Genomic DNA, 23481 nt, shown 5'->3' on the forward strand with positions numbered 1-23481 from the left:
GCAATATGCAATATTTTTATGGCTTAAAAAAAAAAAAAGATCTGTAACATTAACATAACAATATGCTCTGTAACATTAAAACCCTTAAAAAAAAAAAAAAGTAATCTCACAACTGACAAGAATAAATTAAAGGAATTAGTGGTACAAAATGAACATCAAAATGGAAACAACCTGTCGGAAGTAAAACAGAAAACGCTTATTGCACTGTAACACGCTTGCAGTCTGAACATTTAAAAGTTGTACTTATACTAAATAAGAATGGTTTAAAACAAACACTACAAATATGCATACAGATATTGAGGATTAGATGCATTACAACGGGATCATTTGGTAGGTTGGAATTTTCCATTCTATAAAATTAAATACATAGATCCTCTTATCACACAGTTTCTATTTAAAAAAAGTAAAATAAAAATTGGACCAGCTTCAGGTTTTTTTGTAAAGTATGTCGTAGCCCACATTATTCCATTTAACATATTTATTTTGATACGGTAGGTTGTGTGATGTCACACATTACTTGGACAAAAGTGTACAAGCATGGCCTTCATAGGCTCTGAATTTCATACAGGAACAAGGTTGGGCTTATGTCATAGTGAAAACATAGCAGGAAAATACAAATTACTCCATGTTTGGACTGTATAGCATTCAAGATCAGACAATCATGCTTACTTTTACTTCCAGTCAATCCTTGAATGTGAAAGCACAGCCCAATGTCAATTGCGAGCCTGCTTTTTGTATTTCTTTTTTACCCAGATTTACAGCCTTGTCTCTATTTCATACCGAGCTTTTCAAAAAGGCCTGGCTTGCTTCAAAATCAGAGTCAATGAGAAAAAACAAAAAGATCCAATAATTCATTTTAGATAGTGTTTACAGATCAATATAACTATTCTAAAGGAGGAAAAATACACTTAGAAATATAATAAATAAATCAGCTAAGTTCAATGGCATCATCTTCAAGTAATCAGTTAGTCCCTGATAAAGCACAGTTCATGTAAACAATACTAGATGAAAAAATGTCACAGTAATACAAAATTGTTCAGTCTTGTAAGGCAGCAGCTTGAAAAAGCTTTTTTTTTTTTCTTTTTTTTTTTTAAACAGGTTTTAAAGCTTTTTCACAGTCCTTAAGGCATTACATTGAATGGACTTCGAACCCCTTTTTGTATTTTTTTTTTCCAACTGGAGTCACAGGTTTGTGTCGGAGGCTCTTGTGCTTAAGTATTCGAGACAGTAATCCAAAAGAAGATGAAGAGGAAAGGACTTCAGATATCAAAATGCTGGCTTCCAGTGTCACATCGGTCCACAGGTTAACACTGCATACACAAATGTTTAGTTAACTAAACGGACTGAAAATGAACACCCAGTCACGTGTCACCATGTTTAGTTTGAGTACGGACTGGTTTTGACATTCCAATTGACAACTTTAAGGTAATAACCAAATTCGTAAGTCACATATGGTTTTAATCTTTTTATTTATATGTGATGATAATCTCGTTTGTATGTTTGCTTTTTTCAAGGTGTAAAATATATATATATATATATATATATATATTTTATATATTATATATATATCTTTATATATATATATTTTTTTTAATTTTTTTTTCTTAAGAGTCAGTTTGTTTAAAGGCAGAACCTGTATTTGTAATTAAACCTTATTCTGATCTTCAGTGGTGGCTTTTACATTTTTCAGCTGTTTATTATGAAGCATACAATCGACTGCTTGCCGTTGGCAATTACTGTATTTTCCTAGATTTCTTACTAGTTAGAATCAAAACAGCTCCTGGTCTTGGATGGGGCTGGAGGAAATACTCACTCACTATTCAAAGGCACTCAAGAAACCTCAAGCTTCAGTTACTTGGATGGGGGAAGGGAGAGAAAGAGAGGAGAGAGAGAGAGAGATACAGTCGGTAAAGACATAAATACACACGGCAGTGCTGGAGGGAAGCAGGAATGTGAGACATTAATATAGCTGTTCAGTTTCAGGTGTCTGGTCAGGTGCCAGTGGCTTGCTGGAATAACTCCCCTTCCAGATTTATGTTTTGTTTAACGTGGATGCACTCTGGCCCTGATTAACGTAACAAAGTCATTCTGATTTACTGAATAATATGCTCTCAGGTGGAATAAATCAATTAAAGCTTCATCTAGCCCCCAGTTGGGCTGAGGCAAGAAACACATATGATTGCAATTTACCACTATGGTTTACTGGCAGGAGGTCTAGCATTAAAAATCGATTGAATTACCCACCACTTCCTAATAAAACCTTAATGCTTTCTACACAAAGCCACAGAGGAAAGCAGAGTGGAATAGTCTAGCGTTGCATTAGCGTCTGATGCTGCAGCAGCATCTATACCTCTGCTTTATTTCCCTTGCAGACCACCTTTCTTAAAATTAAATCTCATTGGGAATTTGTCTCCATACCAGATTGAAATTTAAATACCATGTGCTTTAGTAATCTGCATGGTCGGCAAATGCTTGAAGCAACAGACCTATTTCACAAGCGGGCTGCTAGGAGCTTGTGTGAAAGTGACAATGAGTTCCTAAGTTGCAGTATAAAATGCTGAAAATGCTTAACAAACCCCACTATTCCAACACTTAGCTTGAAGGTGTGATAAAGAAAGACTCGTTTCCAACAGTTCTTGCCCTGGTCCCATGTCTTATTTTTCTCTGGCGTTTTATTAATGGCTTATTTGTCTCCCACTTTTTGTCACCTATCAAAACATCCAGCTGCAAAGGAATGGTGTCCACTAAGATAACTGCTGCCATAGGCGACAGACAAGCAGTGGCGTGGCTCTGTCGCTATGGCAACCTGCATGGAAATGGGCCCCTGGATTGGCAGGGTCCTTACAGGAGGCTGGAGGCTGGATGGAAGGCTGGGGTAGGAGTGGAAGGTGCAGTTGCTGGCACTGGCACTGCTAGACAGCAGGGTGGCACGGTGAGCTTGCAGGTAGTCCCGAGGAACGACTGGCGCCAAAACCTGGGCCTCAGCTAGAGTGTGTAGCTGGGAGAGAGGGGTGGAGTGCTGGGAAAGATGTGTGTAGCTGACTGGCGGCTGCTGGATACTTGGCTGCTGTGTTTTGGTCTTGTTTGCTTCTTTGACATCATTGTCATGGGCCCTTTGGGGGGGGGGGGGGGGGGGAGAAAGACTTAAGTAACTGAATTTCAAAAGACTGGGATTAAAAAATAAATAATGTTTATTGTTGTATTTCATTTTGTAAAGAAAAGACCACCTCAACTTACATTAGCATGAGTTCGATGCACTGGGTGAGGTGGTCCCAGGTGTAGCCCGTGAGCAGGTGCAGCTGTGTGGTCCAGCTGGGAGAGATCTGCAGACAGATCCGGGATGCTGCTATACAGGCTGCAGCTACCTGAGATGGGCGGAAACTGAGGAAGGAGTGATCTGAAAACAAGATTGAGAGTGCTGGATAAAGAAAAACCTCTACATTTTCAATTTTTGCAAAAATGCATGGAAAAGAAAGCATAGTGCTACTGCTAACAATACATTTAAAAATGTACTGATATGCAGAAAAAAAAAAAAAAAGGAGTGACTACTAATTTGTGATTGGCTAGTGTTCAAATTCTACATATACATGGACTGAATTCATTGGGTCAATGCTCAAATCCACAATGGAATTCTACCTTAAATGCTGTGATCAGAAAAGGCAGATGAACATCCTTCTAACACCTTGTAGATGGTTTGGCATGTCAATAGTAGCATAACTTTAGAAGACCTTGTGAGGGGTTCTAAAATTCTGCAACAGTAGCATGGGTCATGCTGCATGTACTGTACAGTTAAACATATTTTATTAGCATCTTAAAGTAAACCTTTACAGCATATTTGCCTAAAAAAAAAATTACATTAAACATTCTTTTAGCGAATCCCAAACAGTCACGGGCCCATGAACTTTGTTTTGTGTGTTAATGCGTAACTTGAACTGAAGCATATGGTATCACCATCCCCTCTCGTACCTACCCTGCAAAGACACTTCTAGAAAGTAGTGTGTGTATTTCTCAATGAAGGCTTTGGTTTTGGTGATGGAGGTGAGTGGCCAGCCGTTGTGTAGGTCGTTCTCCTGGACAGAGGCGTAGAGGTAGTAGTCGATGAAGTGGGCAGCAGTCGGCATGCACAGGTTCCAGCTGAAGGTCTCCAGAAGAAGCACCTCCATCTTGATCAAGTCTTTCTTGTTCAACACCAGGTTCAGGGTGCACATAAAGCTCAGGTTATTCAGCTGTTCCAGTTTGGGGACTCTGTCTTCCTTCTCTTCAAATTTACCTGAAAGGAGAAAAGAAAGAAGATATACAGAGGTCAAACAAATGCAACATATTGTACTGCTGTATATAATGTCACAGCTACACCACACTTAGGACAGTATGCAGTTCTGAACACTACTGCACAAAGGAATTCGGTTATCCCCAGAATAAAAAGGAGTGGGATCTAGTTTAGTGTAAAAAACTATTTTTAAAAATGAATTCCTTTTGTAAAATACTAAAAATGTTAGATTAATTTTTCTTCTCCATACTGAGACATGAGTCAATCCAATTTATTTTTTCAAAAAAAAAATAATAATAATTATAATAATGACAATATAAGTTTTGTTCAGTTAGCCATGTTCCCCCATTTTAATTGTTTTCTATAATTATATAGCAGACATTTCCCCTTTTAGGGCACTCAAGCATGAACAAAAGCATTGTAACTTCATTGAGCATATAGCAGCTAATTCTCTACCCTTTTTAAGCTCAAATGAACATGTGTTCCAGGCTATTTCATAGCAGATGCAGGGATGATTTGCATTTTAAAACATATCAAGAATTTTATAATCAAATCCTTGACACGTACATTTGATCTTCTACAAAGAGCAAGATTCCTGAATTGATCTACACAAAAGCAAGACAATAAAAGAAAGACTGCAAGAAAGCACAAGGCAAGTGGGATATGAACAGAATGTAGAGCTCATTTGAATCCCCCTACAGACAGAGACAAGGGCTGCATTGCTAACAGTGTACAGCGCTAGAACACTTCTTATATAACGACTGGAGGTCCAACACATTTGTCAAAGTCACTTTTCATCCCTTCACTGGTTTTATCTCAAAAAAAAAAAAAGCAATTAAGATTCACTGAAAATTACGATAAATGCAAAAGGTTTGTGCAATAGTGTATTGTGTTGGAAAACCATAAGAAATTATATTTGAATTGAAAAAATCTAAACAAAACACAAACCAACACTGTAACAACAACGTTAAACGATGCATTGCAGCTCATCTAAATAGAATGTGTATTTTCATGTTCAATATAATCACAATGCGTTATCAATCTTCCTCAAGCCGTTTCAGTAGGCCTATTTATTTTCCCCTCCTAGCAACAGCTGTGTGACTTCACAGCTCTCCTGACCAATAAGATCTTTAGCCTTTTAACCCAGTCCAAGAGGAAGCCAAGTCCCCTTTCTCTCCACTGCAGCGTGGGGTCGGATTACAACTCGAAGCCCCCTTTGGCCTCTGCCTTTCCTAATATTCCCTGAGGGGGCCTCCTTGTGATGCAAATGTTTAACAGGCCTTCTTAATAGCACAAACACAAGCTTAATACAAGAGAAAATGCTAATTCTCAAAAAAAAAAAAAAAAAAAAAAGAAAAAAAAGAAACACGCTGCTCACTTACATCCTCATGTAGGAGGGAAAAAAAAAAAGCATAAAAGTTCACATACCTAAATACTAAGTAATACAGCCTACTCAGTTTAATGTTTTAACTCTTGAGTTATTGAAATAAGTTGTTTTAGTCTGCTTTGATCAATTAAATACTGATATTCAGCAGGCTGTAAAAGAAGCCAAAATATTTGAGAACATTCATGAGTATCAAATTGCTTAATAAATAGAAAAACAGCTGTTGAGTTACAGAGTTAAAGTTATGTGAATAAGTAGGCTACCAGAACCAAATTGATAGAACAAGTCAGTTGCAAAACAGAAGAATCAAACTGGCAAACCAACTGTCTGTACCATCTAGAAAAATGGTCAGACCCCAACCTCCAACTGCAAAAGTAAACACTCTTAGAAGGTATTACAAGCATTTGAATACTGACTGATATCTGATGCACTAATGTTAACACTGTATATCTTCACAACAGTGGGATGTCTGGGAAATTAACATTAGACGAAAACCAAAAGAGCTCTCATTATAATTAGGCAAACAAATTGGCTGAAACGCAAATAAATCAAGAAGTGTTTGATCAATACAGAGGCTGCACTTAGAATGGCTGCTTTAAGACTTTTTTTTTTTCTTTTAAGTAAAGTAAAAGGTTGACACACATTAAATACAACTCGTTGTATGCTTGTCCTATAACAGGATGCTGCTAATAATATAGAAAAAGATTAGCTAATGACCCTCGCTGACTATCTGGATCACCTTTACTGTCCCATTTTAAAAGGATTGTTTGGCTGCAAAACTATACCCATGTACAAATGGCAAGGGCTTCTTTGTCTTTTTGGGAATATTTTAACCTTTCAAAAAAGGCCAGTAACACATACTTATGGAATTAAATACCACAGCAACATAGTTAAGTTGTTGAATGATGAGATTGCATGAATCAAGTTAGACAATTGAATCTTTTGGACATTCTTGGCTCTCCACTGTAAATAAGATTTTAATGTCACTGGAACTATGGAGCGTTACTTTCCTGAGTTTCCTCATCATCAGAAAGTGGCACAGCATGGTTCTCCCCTAAAAGGAAAGCAGAGTCTGGGCTTTTTAGTAGCCATGGTTGAAAGGAAGACATGCAGCCTCAGGCCTAGTGATGACTGCTGCATCCTTCTCCTGTTGATAGGTCCAGCCTAAACTTCCCACATGTCTTATAGCAATATACAGCCTGCAACAAATCAAAAGAAAGAGTAATAATGCACACACAAAACCCATCTCTGCCCCGCCAAGCACAACTTCCATCTCATCAAAGATTTCCACAACTGCCCATCATCAAACCCAGACAAGGGGAAAAAGTTATCAGACACTTGTCAAGCTGTATTCTAAAAGGAGGGGGAATCTTTTATAGTTGCCGGATACTAGCTTTATGATCAGCACTTCTGCACTTGCCGTTTCCATTACCACTGTAATAAAATGTCTTAAGTATCAGCCTAGGTGTCCCTTTAATCACTTGCTTACATTTGCCAGGTCTTTTTTGTTTTAGCAGCTGGACCGTGTTTTGGCTGTAAATATAAGAACGCAGCACTTGAGTGCAGCTTAAAAATGCTCAAGTCTGCTCAAAGCACTGCAACATTAACAGGTAGTGTGTGCTCTGTCTGCAAGTTTAAAAAAAAAAAAACAGCCATTGTTTTGCCGATTCTGAAAGCATTGTTGATTACTACATGGTGTAGTAACTTTCCGCACCCTTGTCCTTACTCCTTGTACACTACCTGCATTATGGGTATATTGATTAATGAACACCACAGCTGCAGTTGATGAACTGCCGAGTCGGAAATAAATAATAGCTAAAAACTGATAAAGATTAGGCAGCATGAGAATCAAAATTGCCAGCAGATGACATATTCAAATAATTTAATATCTACAGTTGGCATTTATCTAGAGCTGGCAGTTCTTGGGGTTTTCTGTCAGTCTGGTCTGTTTTAGGTTTGATCTGCAAACTGATTAGAAGAAATTAGAAGAAAGCTTTGTTCTCTGCTTTATTTTAGTCATTAGCCCTTTCCTCTGTGTAAGAGATTGTGGTTTATCCAGGTCATTGAGGGGTTACAATGTGTACTATAGAACTGAAACAGAGCCTGTATGTCGAAATAAGAATAACGCAACATCTCTCATGAATTGTACGTATTAGCAATAGAACAGTTTCCAATTTGTCCTGGTTTCAGACAAACTCAACCCTCTGCAGTTTCCAAATAATAAATACCTTAGCCATTCATGTAGAGGTCATATTAGGGATGTTCCACTTGTGCCATCAATGCAATACAGATTTTACCCAAAGGTAGGAGGGCTGCTTATACAGTCTCATCAAGACCATATACAAGACGACAAACAATGTTATTTCAGAATTGGATTATGAACAATGAAGTGAAAGGTGAACACACATCAATGAAAACATTTCTAGAATGTATTTGCATGTCTCTGAAAGCTGTGTTGTTCAAGACTTGTAGTCCTGGTATCTTAGGAAGTGAATAGACCACAATGCAGTAATAAAAGTCAAGCTTACATCTGTTCTATTCATTTAAAGCACTGTTTTATAAAGGTAAGCCTGCACACTCTTACCAAGGCCATGCACTAAAAGCTTCAGTCCTTAGGAAGAATAGAATTACATTACATACTTATTTCAAAAGCTTATCTAATCATCAATACCATCTAGATGGGAAATTGATAATTTACTTGAAAATTATAGTACATGTTTATGTACCATTATTTTGGAATAGCCAACCATCTTTATTGGATAATAGATAACCTACAAGCCCCACATATTTACCATTTCTCATTATTGTCTTGAATTTCAGGAGCTTTTTCATAATTCATCTACAGTTCATTTCCCCAACCATCCACAATGTAACCTGATCTTGTGTGTTTTAGAAGAGGAAAAAAAATACAGTTCTAAAAATAAATTATACCACAAGTGATTTATTTTTAATAAATATGTATGACAAGGAAAAAAAAAAAAACAACACCTCAACCCAAGCACTGGCAACAGCTTGCAGACCCCAAACTCAGACTGGCAATTGAAAATAGCCTCCCAACTGTGCTCGGATGAGCTTTAAAGAGGGTGACAAGGGCTTTCAGAAGAGATGCTGATCCCAGTCAAGGAGCTGAAGAATAGGCTGTGAAATGAAGCAGGGGGACACAATGGAGCCACGGTGCAACCCAACAGTAGCCTATGGAGACCATAGATAAGGTGGCCACCACTTCTTTCAAGGCACTGTTAAATTCTCTTTTAATTACCCCCCCCCCCCCCCCCCATCCCCCTGTCCAATTTTCTAATTACATGTAACCATTTACCTCCCTCAGGGAGTGTTAAACTTCAGCAGAATGAAAAAGCCTTCAAGCATGAGCTCAGAGCAGCCCTTATGCACATATTTACTGCGACTCTTCTAATGCCTGCCTAACCACCAGCTAAAAGAGCAGCAACAACCGCAGTGTTATTAATGGGAGAGGGGGAGGAAGCCAGCCTAAATATACATCTGAATATCAAGAGGAGATACAAGGGTGAAGATGAAATTGTATTCTTCAAAGGAATTCAAGAATCATTCACTTGCATTAATAAAGGCAATACCTGACTCTTGAATAGAAGTTGTTTGCTTATAATAGTAGTAGTATAATAGTATAATAGTAGTATATACTAGTATAATAGTATATAACAAGCGATGTACTGTTCCAAGAGTCATTTACTAAACTTTATTTTTTTTTATTATTATTTCAATAAAAAGGGAAAATATTCTACGAGCAATTAAATATCTAACTCCAGGGCCCATTGACTATTTAACGTATGTGTTTATTTTAAATGTTCACTCAAGCACTTCAACACACGCACCAACAAGCAGACAATTATAGTTTCTGGTATTATTTGTAATTGTTAACTAATTGTGTGTGTGTGTGTGTCTCCAGTGTAAAAAAAAAAAAAAAAAAGCCTTGTGGTTAAATCCAGAATTAAAATAAATTGAAATTGAACGTGGACAGTTGGTAGGGTCCATGAAGTTGAGCACCAATGACGTTAGAGACCATTTCCACAAAGTTCACTCTGGATCCTTCAATGGCATGGAAACCACACTACACTTCAATAAACCTTCCGAAATCCCCCTTTCCCCGTAATAGCAGCCTCTCCAAGCTGTTGAAACACAGCAATTTTCTAACACCATCTCCTGCCCCATAATGCCTCATCAGGATGCCCACTCATTAAAACATGGCAGCATCAGAGCCTGTGATGTCTGATAAGCTTTGCTTTCATCCACTTGATGTCCTTTTATCTACGCCACTTCAAAAATAAATTCATGTTCATTCAGTGACAGGCACTGCACTGTAACCTAAAAGCTGCCTCCATACACACAAAAAAGACTTAGCCTTTTTTTTTTTTTTAATTCTATCATGTTTGTGACATACTGTAAGATAGTAGTGACATCTTCCAGAGTCAGTTTAATTGTAATTATGAGACCACACTGTTAGGCTAAATGAATAATAAGGGTATTGGAATGTTAAAGTTAAGTAGAACAGTCAGGCATATTGATCACTGATCAGATTTTTAAGAATTAATTTATGAATTTAAAGGGGTGGGGTTTGATTCAGGTCAGTCCACACAACCCATGATCTGTTATTGAGTTTACAGAACTTCTCCACTTCAAGCATGTTAACATCCTGCATATGTAAAGTGGTAACACAAAAATCAGAGCCAGGGACACCAGACAGTAGGAGCAAGCCACTGATGACACAAAAAAAAAAAAAAAAAACACAGACACCCTTTCATTTCTTTGAAAATGTACAGGATTCTGAGTCTGACAAGGTTTCAGGCTTATTCAGCACTGGAAAGCATATACCTCCAAAAGCCTTTCCACTTACGTGAGGCAATGGAATATGTCAATACTCTTTTAGAAAACCCCCCAGTATGAAATAAAATACAATGCAGTTTAATGCTTAACTGAACACAGCATGCAAATATACAAGCTTATCTCATCTAGACTTTCAATGGGACTGAAATTCGACCCAGACAACAATAGACCTACTTTAAATGTTAAAACATGCATTGAAATTTACATACTTTGTGAATATGATTGTTAAGCAGGGCTGGAGCAGAATGCAAATTAACAAAGAGTTCACAGTGAGCAGTTTAATTTAATTATTGGTAATGTGTTTGAATTGCATAAAGTCCTGTGTATTTAATGACAAAACCTCAAACGACAGATTAATTTGAAGGGCTGCAGGTTATTCATGGACCTTTATTTATTTTTAAACACAACTTCCTAACACTAGTCTTACTTCTTGACACAGATCTTCTGTTTACAATAAAGTTAAAAAAAATTGTTCACAAATTAAAAGGTCAGCTTTAGAACAAAACTCACTGCAGCATTTTCTATATATGCTTAAAAAGATACACCTGAACAAGAAGATTGGAGGAACGTTTGAGATTATCCACACTCTGAAGACAATTTTAAAGTTTCAAAGGACGCTCCCAGTGGAAGAGAAGCAATTAAGTGGTCATGGGAAATAACAAGGCACAGAGAGTCTGTCAGGTAATTTAAACACACATAATGGACAGGGAATGCCTTAGGGGTAGCCAGTCCAGCAGTAGAATGAGGGAATACAGACAAGACGGCTTCACTGATCGACTACAAAACTAAAACATCTCTGAATACATTTGGGGAAGATTTCTTCCACTCAAAAATCACAAGAAACTTCTGAAGTTAAATCATAAAAAAAAAAAAAAAAAAAAAGTTATGAATCCTAGCAAAATGTTGAAAAAAAGATACTCTTCTAAATATTTAACATTACTACTTTTATTTGAGTAAATTCCATAACATTCTTGGCACACTTATTTTAGCACCAATACAACATTAACTATGACAGGAAACATGTTTTATAGAAAGACTGACACGTACTTCCCAACGGCTGTGCTCAGATTACAATAGAAATCTATAGGTCAGCTATCACAGGAAAAGCTGCTTTCGTGCATTTCAGTTTCGACAGAAGGTAAAAGACTAATTAAATCAAGTTACAAAGAAGGACAGCTTACTTCATAACCCCTGGAACCTGCAGGGTTTCGGCTCACACACTGCTAGAAATTGAAGTCATACTGTATATTCAGAAATAAGTAAAATCGTGAATTCAATAGTCTAGAAAACAGTCCTGTAGGCTGCCCACTGTTGACATTCCTGCAAAATTTGTGTAACTGTATTAATTTCTAAAATCAGCTTTATACCACAAAAGCAGCCACATTCTTTTATTAAATATAATAGCGACGACACAATTTTATACTGAGCAATTTCCCACTATTGTCCATTGAAACCAAAATAAATTGGATGTTACTTTAATTTAAGTAGACTTCAAAAAAATGTTTCTCCCCCACCTAATTAAAAGAAAAATACCCCATCAGCATTGCCTGCGTGAAAACAATTTGACCATTCCGCTCCAAAGAGCAGACACACTTCACCTCATCACTGTAAACAAATAAACTTGTTACAACAATGTGTGCTTGCCTGAGGAATGCAGTACTTTGAGTAAACCTACACAAAAACTGAGTGGCAAACCCTGTCTTAGTTACTCTTGAAAAATACAAAGACTGAAATCCTGAAACTTTTTCGCAGATCAATGAAAAGCCAGGTGCTCATTTAATAAACTAGTTCAGCAATCCAAGATGAAAAAATTAAAAGGTACTGTTAAATCTTTTAAGTGCGAGACTGTGCTTGAGATGTATCCGAGCAGCCTGTTACCAACAGGTCTGATAATAAATGTCTGGACAATACAGCACTGCCCTCTCAACCTGATCCCTGACCTACAATGGCAATACTTTGGAACACAGGGCTGTCTTCCTCACCCCCCACAGCCAGAACAGCAAGCAGGACTTATTACTACAGTATTGATTTCAGGTAGGTTTGTACATAAGCAATAAGGCGGCTATGAAACCTATTCACCTGCATTAGTTTTGTACTGGGGAAAAAGGACCAATTGGTCATGATAAACACAGACCTCAGTCGGTGTTTGTTCTGACTGCCACCTTGCTTACTCCCCTTCTCTCTTGTCGGGTGTCCTTGTCTCGAAGCCAAGGTAGAACTAAGTGGGGAGAAGTTTGCATTGCAGCTGGGGGGCTGTTTACTCAGATTTTGTTTCAACTCAGTAAGCAGCATATGGCAGGTGCCCCCGACAACAGAACTTTACCGCCTGAGGCACTCGCAATAGTATTGCTTTTTCAGGACAAAACAGATGTTGCGAGGGTACCAAAAAAAAAAAAATAAGCCAGCAACTGCTTTTTCTTAGCCAGGCTGGGGGAAAACATATTTTATAAACCGCATCTAATCACAGTTCAGAACAAAACAAACAAGCAAACAATTATAAAATACAGCTCTGAATCAATGCTTTGTGGAGAAATAAAAAGATGCAAATAGGGACAACTAAGTTTTTTAAAATAAAAAAAGTTACGTTTCAATTGGTGAATCAAATCAGCCGCTTACTTAATCTTCAGTAAACTGGATTAGCGTGAAACAAACTTCAGTCACAATTCTATGGCTCACCACCAGCCCATTCACTGTGGAAATGGCAATCCTAATAATTTATAATAAACTGATTAACTGACAGCTCTCGTCAGGCCCCTCAGTGTAGTTAATTTGGCCAGTTTACACTTAATGCACAGATGCAACCTAGTTAGACAGGGGTCTCAATGTTAGATGGGAAAAACATTAAGTATGATATAAAAATAGATAACACATAAGCAAGCTATTGTACTTATAATTGGTTTTACTAACCTCTAGTCATTAAGATAAATGGAAAGGAATGTATCAACTTAAAGAAAAAAAGGTCAATAGCTTAGTTTTTTACTTTCACATTAAAAGCTAAAGTATATAGAAAAGTATCAAAAAAAGAAACATACATACACATATATATATATATATATATACACATTATATCTATCTATCTATCTATCTATCTATCTATCTATCTATCTATCTATCTATCTATCTATAGTCTGTAAACAATGATATGACGCAATACCCACACAGCTATATAGTCATTATGCCACTTCCTTCCTTCCCACAGCCTATAAAATACAAATCCGCTGCCAGGATCAATGGGAGTCCTTGAAAACGATCCTCAAAAGCAACAGCAGCCATACACAGCCCAGTGTCTGCATGTGTGAAGACAGCTCCACCCAGTCACCCCCACCCAGTCCCTGAGCCTCTACACAGCCCAGCGTCTGCATGTGTGAAGACAGCTCTCAGGCTGATGGATGAGCTGGGGGGGTTGGGGGGAATGCGTCCCCTTCCTGCTTTGGTTTGCTTCAATAGATTAATTACTACATCTCCAAGCAGACATTTAGTATGTTTCTAGCAGTTTGCAACTGATCTTCAGAACAGATGTAGTTCTGTAATGTTACAGTACTACAGATATACTGGAGTGTCATTACTTATGAAAAGAAAAAAAGTGCAGTCTAGACAAAAAAATTATAATTACTATGAGAAAAGCGGTGTGCTTTTTTTTTTTTTATTTTGTATAAAAAAGTGTAGGCATTGAAGTTTAGTAGCCTTATTACAGACAGATTGACATGTTTTTCTTGTTTACATTTCTTGGTTTTTTTATTTAAAAAAACGTAATTCATTATTTTGTTTATTTTGCAGTAAATAATACAATATAGTATGTTCAGTACAAGAGACACACTTATACTGTAACTGCACACAGGTCTTTTCATTTTCATCCCTTTGTTTTTTTTGTTTTTTTTAAAGGGCAGTCATTTTATACCATTTGCCAAACACAACACCAAGTTGTTCACCTTTTTCCACAGTATTAAATCTCCAATCTCCTGTAATCACTGGTTTTAGAAAGTTGCTCTTCCCTTGTAGTGTTTGCATGTGATAAAACAACTCTGCCTGATAAAAGGGGTGATCGTCTTTAACAGGGTGGTGGCCACATATAAGCAGCTGTTTCCAGCAACACTAAGGGGGCCTCATGTTTGCCTTCGGAATTTTAAATGACCAAAGCGTTGCACCCAGAGGGTCCAAATTCTATTAGTTTTACTTTGAACTTTTCTTCATTGCCTAGCTGATGAACGAATTAGCCAAAACATTTGTCCCATTCCACTATGGGAAAATTGCCCACTCCATAGTTAATTTATTAAACGGGCAGTTTATTTATTAGAAGTATGATCCATACAAATGAAGACATTTTGTTGTAAATGATCCAATTAAGAAACATTTGATTTGATTTAAGGTAAGACAGTCCAAGATAACCCCACCATCTGAGAAACCAGCTCACAGTGTTCATTCTCTTCAAGCAGTAAACAGTTACAAGAGGTTTTAAAAAGGACAAGTGACAGTTTTAGAGACAGGGCGACTGAGGGCCTCAGAAGATTCCACAGACACCAGGGTTACATATTTGTTTGACCAAGATGTGCTTGGCAGCATGAACGTGCACCCAGCTTCAAGGCTCATGCCACAACTTTCAGAACAGTGCTGTCTAGACTACATCAAACGTAAGTCCTGGGTGCGTCAAAACAGACATGTGTTCACCTGCTGTTCTGGAGGTTTTAGCCCAGTTTAAAATCTTTCTTTTCTATGTAGTTCAGCTGGAGAAAACTTTTTTTTTTTTTTTTTTTTTTTACAATATTTGAAATAAGATTTAATTAGATGGTCTATTTAGTGTATTTTTGATCAGCATATTGCACCAATACATTATTTGTTTAGAGCGCAAACTTTGACCATTACTGTAGTAGTTATCAAATGGATAAGTAAATGAAATGCATTGAAATACTCACTGGCCAGGAGCAGGCAGGACAGCGCAATGACGTAGAGCTGTTTGACAGCGACATCATAGTGATCCATGAAGAGGTCCAGCAGATAGACAGCAAGGTGGCGTGCCGTGGGGCAGAGATGGTAGCGATTACTGAGAATAGCCAAGAGGTCTGCAAAATAGCGGCGCATGCCAATCTGCGGTGAATGGGCCCGGAAAGCAGGCAGCTTCAGCTCCTGTACAACACAATGTGGAGAGAGAAAGAGAGCATCAAGCGCATGTCCACTGATCAACAGACAGACCGGCTGCTTCCTTACCATCTGCCTCAGCATGCCTGGCAACATCAGGCTTAACAAAAGCAGTACAACATCAGGGCAGATAATCTCTTCCAAAGTGGTATATGGAGGATTGAGTGGAGCTATCTACAGCAATGGCCCAAAGTTTTGCACCACCCTCTACAATTAACCCATTTTGCTTCAAATGAAACCTGCCGAATAATGTTACGTTAACATATTCAATTACATACCGCTGTGTAGTTTTCCATATACTTTATGGGAAAAAAAATGACAAATTGAAAAATGACATTTCAAAACATAACATGAAATACTGTGATACTATGGCTTCTGTTAGACACTTGCAATATAATTCTGTAGTTCCTTTGATTTCTTGATATTAAATAAAAGATCTAAAATTATGTTCATTTAATTACATCAATCCTAAAATTCTAGACGTAGCTGTAATTAACAAAGGACATTCAAATTGCTCCTGGCTTACAGATCAATTTGTACTGAACTCTTTCAGAGCGATGTACAGCAGGCGGTCTAAGAAAGAGGCGCTCAAAATGTCTGTCCACTATCCGTCTAAGAACTCCACTTAACATTGCAAACTGGTCTCGTGTGCATGTCTAACCATTTAAATTAGGGTTAACACAGCCATTTACTAAAACAGATTAGGTTTTAAGTTCTCACAAAGCTGATCCTACAGATATCTTTACTCAGCCCTGAGGACTCAATTTTAAAACACAGATTTCATAAAAAAAAAAAAAAAAAAAAAAATAAAAGCTCAAATCTCTCCAACCAAATCCATTATATTAATGAAAACAGTGATCAACATTGATGTACAGGAATAACAAAATAGGGGTGTTTTGTAGCTGAAAATCCCTATGGTCAATTAAGCAGAAACACTGCAACCTTTCAGAATTTGCCAGGATTTCAAATATTTGTATGGCTCTGATGCATTTTTAATTCCATCAGACTTTAAGTTTTAATGGCCTCTTTACTGCTTTGCCACATGCCAGTCTAGAAGGAGCCAACGTGTGTCGAAAACACAAAACAGGACCTTGGTTCACAAAGCATGTTCCGCTTGGCTGGCTGAGCAGCCCTTTAGCAGGGCTCTGTGAAACAGGCAGCAGCTGCACCCCGAGCTTGGGCAAGCTGAAACTTTAAAGCTTGAGGCTGCATTCATTAAGGGAGATAAAAGGCCCCTTACACTGGATCCTTTCCATGGGTGTAAAATGGAATTCTCTAGTGGTGCTAAATATCCCTTATGGATTTTCAGTAGGGTTTCTCCACGTACTATATATAATTAGCAGCAGTTTCACAATTTCAAATCTAACTCTGGAACACTACTGTAGCACTGTCAACCTTTCAGTTGCATGGCCTTCATTAACAAACTACAATTAGGAATGAGGGCTGTGCAAATCTGTTTCCTTTCCAGATCTAACAAGATGAGAGCATAGGAAGTGCAGTTCCTGGGTACCATCATGAACTACAAAGGGAAACCCAAAGAATATAGAAAATATACAAAAAATCTGAATTTGAGTTTTTTTTAGTGTTATTTTTTTCTGAATTACTTAATGTGTTTTAAAACATACGTTGACCTAGTGTCAATAAAAAAAATTATATATATATATATATATATATATATATATATATATATATATATATATATATATATATATCCATAATTCAAATATATTATATATATATAGGACAATTCAAAAAACTCCACCATTTGCTGCCAAGTAGGACTTGCATACACAAAAAAGGGCAATATTCCAAAATCTGCATCCGTGATCAGGCAAATAGGACCCATTTCTTTACAGGGCAAGCTATTTCAATTGCCACCCAAACAGACCTGGGACAAAACAAAAAGCCCAACACTTGCAAAGCCCTGATAAACCTCACACCACATGGTGCCCAGCAGCGGGATGTCAACGTTACTGTTAGTTACTCATTTCTAAACTGTGCAAGGTCAATCTGTTGTCCTTTGGTTAGATAACCATTCATCAGACTGATTAATAACAAAAGACACCCATGCCACTCTAGAACTTACTGGAGTAATACAGACCAGTCTGCTTTTTCAGGTCACTAGTAAAATAAAAAATAAAAAGACTGAGGGTAACAAAATCAATACAACCAGTTTAGTTTGCAAATACATGAATTTAAAAAGGTAATAATAATAATAATAATAATAATAATAATAGAATGTTGTGATGCAGCTCAATTCCTGCAGTGCTCCATCTTCCCATTGTTGTGCATGGCGACAGTCTCTGACTATCACCCATCTGGCCCTCCCAGTGTGTGACAGCGCTGTCCCCATCACTGTCCCCACTGCCACTTTACTCCAGGACAAGCTAGAACTGAGGATTCCACAGCTGTTTACAGATCCCGGCTTTATTTACATGGCTGACAACGCAATCATCCACATGCTACCAACTTTTATAGATGTACTAGTAGGCTCTAAATGTAATGCTTTCATCTCTTTACAGTCCTTCATAACCAAGTTTTTTTTTTTTTTATATACTGTATACCTTAGAACACCGTAACCCCTATCCTAAATACTTGACACAGACTGGGCTACTTAAACCACAATACAAGCAGCATAGCGTTTTGTTTTACAAGAATGACCTTTCCTGTTCGAAACAGCTGTTAAATCAAATACAACCCCCCTGCCTCCTCTGTTTCTTGATTACAGTATGTGTATTTTTAGATACATTTTTAAAAACAGCCATTTTGTTAACTCGAAAAAAATACACTTTGATTTAATGGAAAACTGTCTTTACAAAATCAGCACACAGTTTGTCTGAATAGTGTTCTAACGATTATATTTACAGTGCTGCTTCAGCAGTACACAATGTAACAGGGCTACAGTTCCACTCACATGGAACAATGTGCTAATGTGTTCATTAGGGCTATGAGAAGACATTCGATTAGAATGAAATTAAATGCTTCCCCAAGGGGGGAGACTCTGATCATTATAAATATAATATTACTGAGGGGAAACTCCCTCATGGGATGAACACAGGCAACACAGGAAGCAGTATTACCACGTTGAAGACTATGAGCTTCAGACTAGCATTATACTGTGACAATTAGAAAATGTGTACGAGTAAAATGGAGCAGCATATTAAATAAATTACTTGTTCTATGCCATTTTGCATACTGTTCCCTGTAATGATAATTAGGCTCTTACCACTGTAGTCTTAATTACTAACATGCATGCAGTCAATTATCAAACTGAATAAAGAAATCTCATTTAGCCCAGTGAAATTGTGTTCTTGTATCCTCTAATCCACACAACACATTCAGCCTTACAGAACTTTTGTAACATGCAATTATTAAATAAAAAGTTCATCTATTAGACCCACAATGCTACAGTTCCAGCAGAGAACAAACATTTGAAAATGTGAAGGTACCCTTGTGCCTTTAACACTGACAAGTACAACACCAACACAGTGACAAGCCGTTATATTTTTTTTCCTAATAAAATGATGCAAAGGGAAATGTATCATTTTCAGTAAAGTAGCATTTTGTAACACAGATCAGCAGAACTCTGGTGATCAGAACACTGGCTCCACTAGTCTCCAGTATGATAATGTAGAAACAGGGACCTTAATGCGAAGAGCCTGATGGATGTCTGCCGCAAGTTGGCCCTTCCACCATTGCTCTTCCATTTCCATTCTTCCCATTCAGCCACAGCAGAAGGGACAGGCTTTCAAACCTGCAGAGATCAAAAGAGAGGATGTCTCTTACAAGTTGGTCTTATGAGGGATTGCATTCATAACGAAGGACACAGATGTAATTAGCTGGCACAGTAATAAACACGTTATTTTGAGAAGGCGACGTTCACTGTTAGCAGTAGGTTACATTGCAGTGTGTCTGAATTGGCCTCATTTATTCATGTTTGTCTTTCAGTGCATTAATAATGAATGCGTTCAGACTGCTGGATACACTGACCTGATGAATGAAAATGACCTTCATTTTTAATTTGTTGTTTTTTAGACTGACGCCATGCAACACAGTACTAAGTCCACCACAAACACAGTGTTAATTATACAGAAAACTGTCCCCAATATAAATCGATGGTGAAGTTAACAGTGCCACTTTAAAAATTATCTAGAGTTAATAATCAAGTATACTAAAATGTAAAAGCACCCATACAACGAATTCTTAAATAGAAAGTTATTTTAAGTATACTTAACACTAGTCAGATGCAATTTTTGCTACAAAAAAAACTTAAATGTTGAATGCATTAATGTTACATGTATTTATTGTTTTTCTAAATAATACAGTACCAGCTAAGATCAGAGTTAAAGTTATCCCATGTTATTTTCCACAAGCCTGCTTGCCATTTAAATGTCTAAACTGCAATGGCTAATACATAACCCCTATAACAAGAGAATGGTTGTACTCTTCTATAAGTATTGCAGTACACTGCACATGTTTCCGTGTTCAGTGTACTGATTTTAAGACTGTTTGACGCCACTTTTTGTATATACCATGCCAGCTTCGGGCGAAAACCGGTGCATACACAAGATACAAAACAAAGCATGCTTTTGTAATATTGTAAATGAATTGTTCCATTCGGTTACTCGTGGATACTGCGTGCAATCCTAGACTTCCATAAACTGAATTTTTGCTTCCTCAACTGGTTTAAAATCCTTCAGCCCAAAACATTTTGTTTCGTATAAAATACATTATTACCAAAATGCATGCTGGTGGCGAAGTACATTCACACAACCAACATACCTTACCGTTTATACTCAGAACTCCCGAGCCTTTGTCTTATTCCAACATACTGCGATTTAGAATCCCTTTGGAAGTTTCCCTGTGTCTTTTCTTCTACGAAAACACGAAAATGAATCGACTTTTTCCAATTACACGCACAAATCCAGTACCGTGTTCATTTTCGGTTACCTGAGTGTTTATGTTTTATTTGTTATGTTTTCCACTAGTTTTTGCTCGTGCTTTTTCCCAGGCCGTCCCTTACGCAGCAAACTGTGAATGAAATACAGCTCCGCTGTTGTGAGGCGAGCTGGGAGACCGGCCAAATGAACCTGCACACGAGCGCTGCAGGACACTAGCCACGGGCATTCTGGGAACTGTAGTTCAGACTACCTGGGAATGGTATACAAGTCTTCCTGGGTATGATGATCATCTATTTTACTGTTGTTCACACATACACACAAGATCTTTTTGGATTGGTATCTACACCTGGGGTTTTTTAAAAATCCCAAACCTATCAGCAGTACTATGTTGACGTAGTATGGTACTTCAACGCTGATGAAAACGATGACGTTTTACTAACACTAAAATGTATGATTTTATTAGCTAAGTTCTTTATACATAAAAGTAGGGTGCATACCTCAATACCATCTGATATAACCTTTAAAATGAAATGGCTCTTTATATTAAATCGATTGTATTTAACTATAGTTTCATAAGAGCAGTAAGAAACTCCAGGGAGTATTATCTGGAATAATCACCCCTTTGGCCTATTACTGGAGGCCTTCCTGGGGTCGGTGGGGTGGGTTTTGGTGGTTTCCTAATTGTAGCCCACCCCCTGGTGTGTGTTGGCCTAACACTGTCCACTCACTTGTGCTTTTCATAATCGCCGCCTACCGGCGGATCATTTAATAATAACCCGTTTGTACCTAAATGATCTCTCGACTACAGAGAGCTTGCTCTTCATTTGTCTGCTTGACTTCATGTTTCTATTGTTTGTGTTGAAAACGGTTCTTGATTAAAGTTTTTTAAAAAAAAATCCCTGCTTACGCGACATGCAATTTGAAAATAAATGTAAAAAGTAATGAAAAAAGTGGGAGTTAGGTTGGTTTGAATGTTTAAATATGATCACTTGCAGTACCATCACTTGCAGTACCACCTGTAAGTTAACCATTGCAAATGTGCAACGGTAATCTGATTGATTTAGCAAAACTGTCAGCATGTTGTATCACTCTCCACTGCGCTATTACAACATTAGATTACAAAATTATTATGCAGCAACTAGGACTGTTGATTCCAGATAGCATGGGCTACTGGCTATGTATTCTGTGCGCTTGAAGAAATTCAGTTCTAGTAGTTGTATAGATTGGATGCTCATCCAGTTTTTCAGATCGCTTATTAGACTACTTTACTGTCATTGACTAAACACAGGAAATGAGCCTTTGCTTCTCCAAGGTAATATCAGTAGCACATCATTTAAAGGGATTGCATGAGGCTGATGTCTGACGAATAGAAAATGCACAAGGCCTGTGGTAAAGTAAGTATGCTCAAGGGTTAAAAAAAGAAATAAATGTTTTCCAAACAGGAAGAAGAAGATTTAATTAACCTGGAAGCTCTTTTGATTTACAGTTGTCTTTGTTTAGTTGGCTGGGTATTGTTATGGAATTTAATTGAACTTAAGTAAATTTGTGCAGGAAAGTGTCTGTCTGTTAAATGTGGATTTTTATTTTATTTTATACTTTGTTATAATGTTAGCGAGAGAGAGAGAGAGAGAGAGAGAGAGAGAGAGAGAGAGAGAGAGAGAGAGAGAGAGAGAGAGAGAGAGAGAGAGAGAAAGTCATGGGACTTTTATTAACTCCATTACACCAAGGTAAAGCACAGGCAAGCCGCGGTTAACTATGATAAAACAAACAAACAAAGAAACAAAAGCTTAGTAAAGCTAAGTACATTTACAATGGTAAGCTTTTAACAGGACACAAGTGCATATAGACAGGATTACCAATTCTAACTACACAAAGTCTGCGCTGTGGATTCGATCAGCCGCTTCCCAACACTTTCCAGTCATCAGTCATTTGTACAGTCTTGGATACAGGATAACCTGCCAACCCTGAATCAGCCAGACCTACCGTCTTGCCCATCTTGACTGAAACTGAGATGCAACAGGGAGATGGAGCTTTCATATATTACATAATTCTATTTGCATAATCAATCAATCAGTTTTGTGAGTGGCATGTGTTTTTTTTTTTTTTTTTTTTAATTGGCTGTTACCTACAGCTGTTGTTTCCAATTTCTTGTCCAACACCTGCATTTTCTGAAATTTGTACACTCATAGAAATTAACCGGCATGTGATAAAATGCAGCAACCCACATTTTTTCCCACTTGTAGTTTTGTAGAATAACCCTTATTTAAAACCTTAACATGAGCTTATGGTGACACATTGGTCTGGACCTAGTAAAAAATGGTAAGCCTATCTTCAATATGTTTAATGAACTGGTTGTTCTGGTTGTTAAGTCAGCGCCTTCTTTAAACATTTTTAGACCATCTTAAACATTGCAGAGAGCTTTAAGGCACCTGTGTGCTGGTAAAGGCGAGACTTGGGGTCTCTAGTTTCGCTAAGTGCATTGGTAAACAAAGCTGTTCCAAATCATCACTGAATTGGCAGCCAGTTCAGCGATTAGAGCTAATCCAATCCTGTGGTAAGCCCCCTACTCTAGCCTGACTTGGCAGAAATGTTAATGTGAGGAGACAACAGCTGGACTCATTCCGTAACCCCCTACTTGAGCTTTTGCAGGAGAGAAGAGAGGCTCCTCCCTTTGAGGAGGTTACTTTCTTTCCACAATAGGAAGGCCAGGAGATAAAAGAGCAGACTTCTTTATTAGAGTACAGTGTTCCATCCCTTGCACTATCTTCACTGATAATTTCAAAGTAGAAGCACCCTGGCCTTCTTTCAAGACAATGACAAGCAGCGATAAGATGGGGTCAAACAGTGCTAAAACAGGTCAAATATCGAGCTGTTTTAGCACTGTAGAAAAACAGTAAAAAAATAGTGCAGGAATAGAAATAAGACTTCTATTCCATAGC

General features: G+C 37.6%; 1 protein-coding gene across 1 annotated transcript; it reads right to left on the bottom strand.

The window, feature by feature from the left end:
- Positions 1-1609: 1609 nt before the first annotated feature.
- Positions 1610-20679, bottom strand: LOC121323925 (cyclin-J-like). Its single transcript, XM_041265260.1, has 6 exons — positions 20429-20679; positions 19286-19395; positions 15419-15629; positions 3971-4270; positions 3238-3397; positions 1610-3113 (listed from the first exon to the last, which is right to left on the bottom strand). The coding sequence occupies exons 2-6, from the start codon at positions 19361-19363 to the stop codon at positions 2705-2707; spliced, it is 1158 nt and encodes a 385-aa protein (XP_041121194.1). The 5' UTR covers positions 19364-19395; positions 20429-20679; the 3' UTR covers positions 1610-2704.
- Between the last annotated feature and the right edge of the window lie 2802 nt (positions 20680-23481).

The sequence above is a fragment of the Polyodon spathula genome, chromosome 12, assembly GCF_017654505.1.
Source record: "Polyodon spathula isolate WHYD16114869_AA chromosome 12, ASM1765450v1, whole genome shotgun sequence".
In the NCBI taxonomy this organism is placed as follows: domain Eukaryota; kingdom Metazoa; phylum Chordata; class Actinopteri; order Acipenseriformes; family Polyodontidae; genus Polyodon; species Polyodon spathula.